We start from the raw sequence: 6,000 nt of genomic DNA, 5'->3' as shown, positions 1-6,000 counted from the left end.
TCTCTCTCTGCCTCTCTCCCTCGCTCTCTCTCTCCATCTCCAGTGTTCCCTCTCTCCCTCTCTCCCTCGCTCTCCCTCTCCCTCTCTCCCTCGCTCTCTCTCTCCCTCTCTCCCTCTCTCCCTCTCTCCCTCGCTCTCTCGCTCCCTCTCTCTCTCTCTCTCGCTCCCTCTCTCTCTCGCTCCCTCTCTCTCTCTCTCGCTCCCTCTCTCTCTCTCTCGCTCCCTCTCTCTCTCGCTCCCTCGCTCTCTCTCTCGCTCTCTCGCTCCCTCTCTCCCTCTCTCTCGCTGTCTTTGACACGGCAAATGAAGGGATAGAAATGAGAGAAGGCTTTTTGACAAAATGGGGAGAGGGAGAGTTTCTTCACATGATTAATCCTTAAATCCTCCCAAATATCAAATACTGTACCAAACACTGTTCCCTGTGAGCGTAAACAAACACACACCAGCATGGGCACACAAATCAAATCAAATCAAATTGTACTTGTAAGATGCGCCAAATACAACAGGTGTAAACCTTACTGGGAAATGCTTACTTACAAGCCCTTAACCAACAATGCAGTGCAAGAAATAGAGTTAATAAAATATTTACTAAATAAACTAAAGTTAAAAAAATCAAAAAAGAAACAATAATAAATGTACATAACAACAACAAGGCTCTATACAGGGGGTACCTGGTCAACGTGGAGACTATATACAGGGGGTACCTGGCCAACGTGGAGACTATATACAGGAGGTAGCTGGTCAACGTGGAGACTATATACAGGGGGTAGCTGGTCAACGTGGAGACTATATACAGGGGGTATCTGTACCGAGTCAATGTGGAGACTATATACAAGAGGTACCTGTACAGAGTCAATGTAGAGACTAAATGCAGGGGTACCTGGTCAATGTGGAGACTATATACAGGGGGTACCTGTACCGAGTCAATGTGGAGACTATATACAAGAGGTACCTGTACAGAGTCAATGTGGAGACTATATACAGGGGGTACCTGGTCAACATGGAGACTATATACAGGAGGTACCTGTACCGAGTCTTTGTGGAGACTATATACAGGGGATACCTGTACAGAGTCAATGTTGAGACTAAATGCAGGGGTACCTGGTCAATGTGGAGACTATATACAGGGGGTACCTGGTGAATGTGGAGACTATATACAGGGGGTACCTCGTCAATGTGGAGACTATAAAGAAGGGGTACCTGTGCCGAGTCAATGTGGAGACTATATACAAGGGGTACCTGTACAGAGTCAATGTTGAGACTAAATGCAGGGGTACCTGGTCAATGTGGAGACTATATACAGGGGGTACCTGGTGAATGTGGAGACTATATACAGGGGGTACCTCGTCAATGTGGAGACTATATACAGGGGGTACCTGGTCAATGTGGAGACTATATACACGGGGTACCTGGTGAATGTGGAGACTATATACAGGGGGTACCTGGTCATTGTGGAGACTATATACAGGGGTACCTGGTCAATGTTTAGACCATATACAGGGGGTTCTGCTACTTAGTCAATGTGAAGACTATATACAGGGGGTACCTGGTCAGTGTGGAGTCTATATACAGAGGGTAGAGGTACCGAGTCAATGTAGAGGCTATATACAGGAGGTACCGAGTCAATGTGGAAGCTATATACAGGGGTAAGGGTACCGAGTCAATGTGCGGCGGGAGTACAGGTTAGTCAAGATCATTTGTAAAGTGACTATGATAATAAACAGCGAGAAGCAGCAGTATAAAAACAAAGGGGGGGCTCAATGTAAATAGTCCAGACAGCCAATTGATTACTTTAGTTGTTCAGCAGTCTTATGGCTTGGGGGTAGAAGCTGTTAAGGAGTCTTTTGGTCCTAGACTTGGCACTCCGGTACCGCATGCGGTAGCAGAGAGAACAGTCTTTGACTTGGGTGACTGGAGTCTTTGACAATTTTGTGGGCCTGGCTAGTATATAGGTCCTGGGTGTCAGGGAGCTTGGCCCCAGTGATGTACCGGGCCGTACGCATTACCCTCTGTAGCGCCTTAAGGCCAGATGCCGAGCAGTTCCCATACCAGGCGGTGAAACAACCGGTCAGGATGCTCTCGATGGTGCAGCTGTAGAAGTTTTTGAGGATCTGGGGACCCATGCCAAATCTTTTCAGTCTCCTGAGGGGTAAAAGGTGTTGTCGTGCCCTCTTCACGACTGTCTTTTTGTTTTTGGACCATGATAGTTTGTTGGTGATGTTGACCCGCTTCACTTCAGTCCAATCGATGTTAATGGGGACCTGTTAGGCCCCCCTTTTCTTATAGTCCACGGTCAGCTCCTTTGTCTTGCTCACATTGAGAGAGAGGTTGTATTCCAAGAACCACACTGCCAGGTCTCTGACCTCCTCCCTATAGGCTGTCTCATCGTTGTCGGTGCTCAAGCCTACCACTGTTGTGTCGTCAGCAAACTTAACGATGGTGTTGGAGTCGTGCTTGGCCACGCAGTTAAGGGTGAAAAGGGAGTACAGGAGGGGACTAAGCATGCACCACTAAGGGGCCCCAGTCTTGAAGATCAGCATAGCAGATGTGTTGTTGACTACCCTTACAACCTGTGGATGGCCCATCAGGAAGTCCAGGATCCTGTTGCAGAGGGAGGTGTGGGTCTAGTGTTTCTGGCATAATGGTGTTGATGTGAGCCATGACCAGCCTTTCAAAGCACTTCATGGCTACCGACGTGAGTGCTACGGGGCGGTAATCATTTAGGCAGGTTACCTTGGAGTTCTTGGGTATTGGGACTTTGGTGGTCTGTTTGAAACATGTAGGTATTACAGACTCGGCCAGGAAGAGGTCCCATTGGCAGGATAGTCTTAATCATAGATTGTCCAGTTTGTTTTCCAATGATTGCACAGTGGCCAATAAGGGTAGGCAGGCATCCAGGAGTCACCTCTTCACTGTTCACTGTTCACTGCCTTCTAGGCACAGTTCCTCTGTCCAGTGTCTGGGTTCTTTTGCCCATCTGAATCTTTTATTTTCATTGGACAGTCTGAGATATGGCTTTTTCTTTGCAACTGTGCCTATATGGCGGCATCCCGGAGTCGCCTCTTCACTGTTGACGTTGAGACTGGACAGAGGAACTCTGCCTAGAAGGCCAGCATCCCGGAGTCGCCTCTTCACTGTTGACGTTGAGACTGGACAGAGGAACTCTGCCTAGAAGGCCAGCATCCCGGAGTCGCCTCTTCACTGTTGACGTTGAGACTGGACAGAGGAACTCTGCCTAGAAGGCCAGCATCCCGGAGTCGCCTCTTCACTGTTGACGTTGAGACTGGTGTTTTGCTGGTACTAGTTAATGAAACTGCCAGTTGAGGACTTGTGAGGCGTCTGTTTCTCAAACTAGACACTCTAATGTACTTGTCCTCTTGCTCAGTTGTGCACCGGGGCCTCCCACTCCTCTTTCTATTCTGGTTAAAGCCCGTTTTCACTGTTCTGTGAAAGGAGTAGTACACAGAGTGTACACAGAGATCTTAATTTTCTTGGCAATTTCTCACATGGAATAGCCTTCATTTCCCCGAACAATAATAGACTGATGAGTTTCAGAATTGAGTTATTTGTTTCTGGCCATTTTGAGCCTGTTATCGAACCCACAAATGCTGATGCTCCAGAGATACTCAACTAGTCTAAAGAAGGTCAGTTTTATGCTTCTTTAATCAGCACAACAGTTTTCAGCTGTGCTAACATTACTAGTCTTTTAAAATGATAAACTTGGATTAGCTAACACAACGTACCATTGGAACACACGAGTGATGGTTGCTTATAATGGGCCTCTGTACGCCTATGTTGATATTCCATTAAAAATCAGCTGTTTCCAGCTACAATAGTAATTTACAACATTAACAATGTCTACACTTTATTTCTGATCAAATGTATGTTATTTTAATGGCCAAAAAAATATGCTTTTCTTTCAAAAACAAGGACATTTCTATGTGACCCCAAACGTTTGAACGGTAGTATATACCTAATGACAATTGGCAAATGCCATTACTCTTTCGTGTTTCAATAGACTCTTTCCATTCATCAAATGGAGGCAGTGTTTCCCCTACGTTTATTTAGTAGATGCGGGCCACCGCTGCTAAATCGTGTCTGACGCTCCCAAAAAAATGTAAATACTTTTCGGGATGTTTTAAAACGTTTTCAGTATAAACTAAAACCAGATATACATTATATAGAAAATATATTGGAGCTATACATTTTAAAATAAGATCATTCTGAGAACTAGCAACCACCAGAATAAAACTAGACAGCCAGGGAGAATCTAAACATTCAATGCATTGGGTCCCAATGGATTGTGTTATAGTTTGATTCACTCAGGTAGCACAAGTACACGGCTTAAGCCATTGCAAAATATGTAGAACTGCAGGAATGTTGCTTTAAAACATTCCTGCCAATCAGATGAAAACACCATGCCTGGTTGGTGGTGTCCTTGCCCCATTAAAAGGTAATACATTTAAGGTTATACGATATGACGTCTTCATTATTAGACCCTGAGACAGAGCCAGGGGAGAAACCGTTGGTCTCAGGGTCAGTGAGGTAGGTCAAACTTAAGTTGTATTTCATAATTGACCAACAGAACTGCTTACAAATAAGAAACTTTAGGTATAACGTTTAATAACAACCGTTATCTTAAATTGAGTGTCCTTCTACCCCCAACCTGTCTGTTGCTGTCTCCAATCGTTTCCATCAAATGAGAGCAGCAGCAGCAGCCTAAGCAACTGTTGGGCTGATTGTCCAGCCAATCACACACTTGATTGACTTTTTACCCTCAGCTGGGCTCCATTAACCTCCCAAAAGTGCAGGAAAGGTGTTGGAAGGGCACGGCAAGAGGGCTTGCCTCCTCCAGAGCCACAAGACCATAAGAAATGGTGCATGCACACTTACAGTGGGGTTTGAAATGATTGACACCGTTCATAAAGATTAGCAATAATATATGTAAAATAAATAATTCAAATACTGAGCTGTATTGTATGCTTAAAAAATTATATTATTTTACACTAATACAATTGCTCAGAGACAGATATTTTGTAATATAATTGTTTTTTAACTCAAGGTAGGGGTCAAAATTATTGACAGGTCTAAAGATTCTTATAAATAAAGTTTTCAAAAGTTTAGTATTTGGTCCCATATTTCTACATTATGGGGACTACTTACATTAAGCTTGTGACACATTTGTTGGATGCATTTGCAGTTTGTTAGGAATATGGGAACAAATACTAGACTTTTGGCTATTATATTTCCAAGTATCTTTAGGGGTGTCAATAATTTTGACCCAAAATCTCTTTCTCTGAGCAATATTATTAGTATAAAATAATACTTTCCCTATATTTTTGAGGATACAATGTATCTCAGTATTTTATTTATTTTATACAGTCATTATTGCTCATATTTATCAAGGGTGTGAATCATTTTGGACCCCAGTGTAGGAGGTCCCGTACCGGGAAGAACAGAAATGTACTTTTAGCCCTGCCTGTACTGACATATCCCTCTGATCACACTTCAACTATTTAAAAAAAAAATGGGACCAAGATTCAAATATAAGAGGAGATTCAAACTTTTTTGTGCGTGCGTAGACCTTTATTCTCTCCGTTCTCTGTTACCATAGTGAACGGCGGCTGGTCGACATGGACAGAGTGGTCAGTGTGTAACAGTCGCTGTGGCCGCGGTTACCAAAAGCGTACCCGCAGCTGTACCAATCCCGCCCCGCTCAACGGAGGAGCCCCCTGTGATGGACAGGCAACCCAGAAGCTGGCCTGCACCTCCCTCTGCACTGGTATCGACATGCATACTGTTGTGTTTTGTCCTAGTCTATTCTGTTGTGTTCTGTTCTAGTCTACTCTGTTCTATTCTGTTGTGTTCTGTTCTAGTCTACTATGTTCTATTCTGTTGTGTTCTGTTCTAGTCTACTTTGTTCTATTCTGTTGTGTTCTGTTCTAGTCTACTCTGTTCTATTATGTTGTGTTCTGTTCTAGTCTACTTCGTTCTATTCTG

The 6,000-nt window shown here is 44.1% G+C and overlaps 1 protein-coding gene across 3 annotated transcripts in view; it reads left to right on the top strand.

Moving 5' to 3' along the window:
- Positions 1-6,000, top strand: part of unc5ca (unc-5 netrin receptor Ca) — a 335,052-nt gene that overhangs the window by 240,045 nt on the left and 89,007 nt on the right. For all 3 annotated transcript variants that reach the window (XM_064937639.1, XM_064937554.1, XM_064937718.1), the window contains exon 6: positions 5,615-5,782. In XM_064937639.1, coding sequence (XP_064793711.1) covers positions 5,615-5,782 — 168 coding nt within the window. The remainder of the gene's footprint in view (positions 1-5,614; positions 5,783-6,000) is intronic.

The sequence above is a fragment of the Oncorhynchus masou genome, chromosome 1 (assembly GCF_036934945.1).
Source record: "Oncorhynchus masou masou isolate Uvic2021 chromosome 1, UVic_Omas_1.1, whole genome shotgun sequence".
NCBI lineage: Eukaryota > Metazoa > Chordata > Actinopteri > Salmoniformes > Salmonidae > Oncorhynchus > Oncorhynchus masou.
This window is presented reverse-complemented; position numbering and strand designations above follow the sequence as displayed.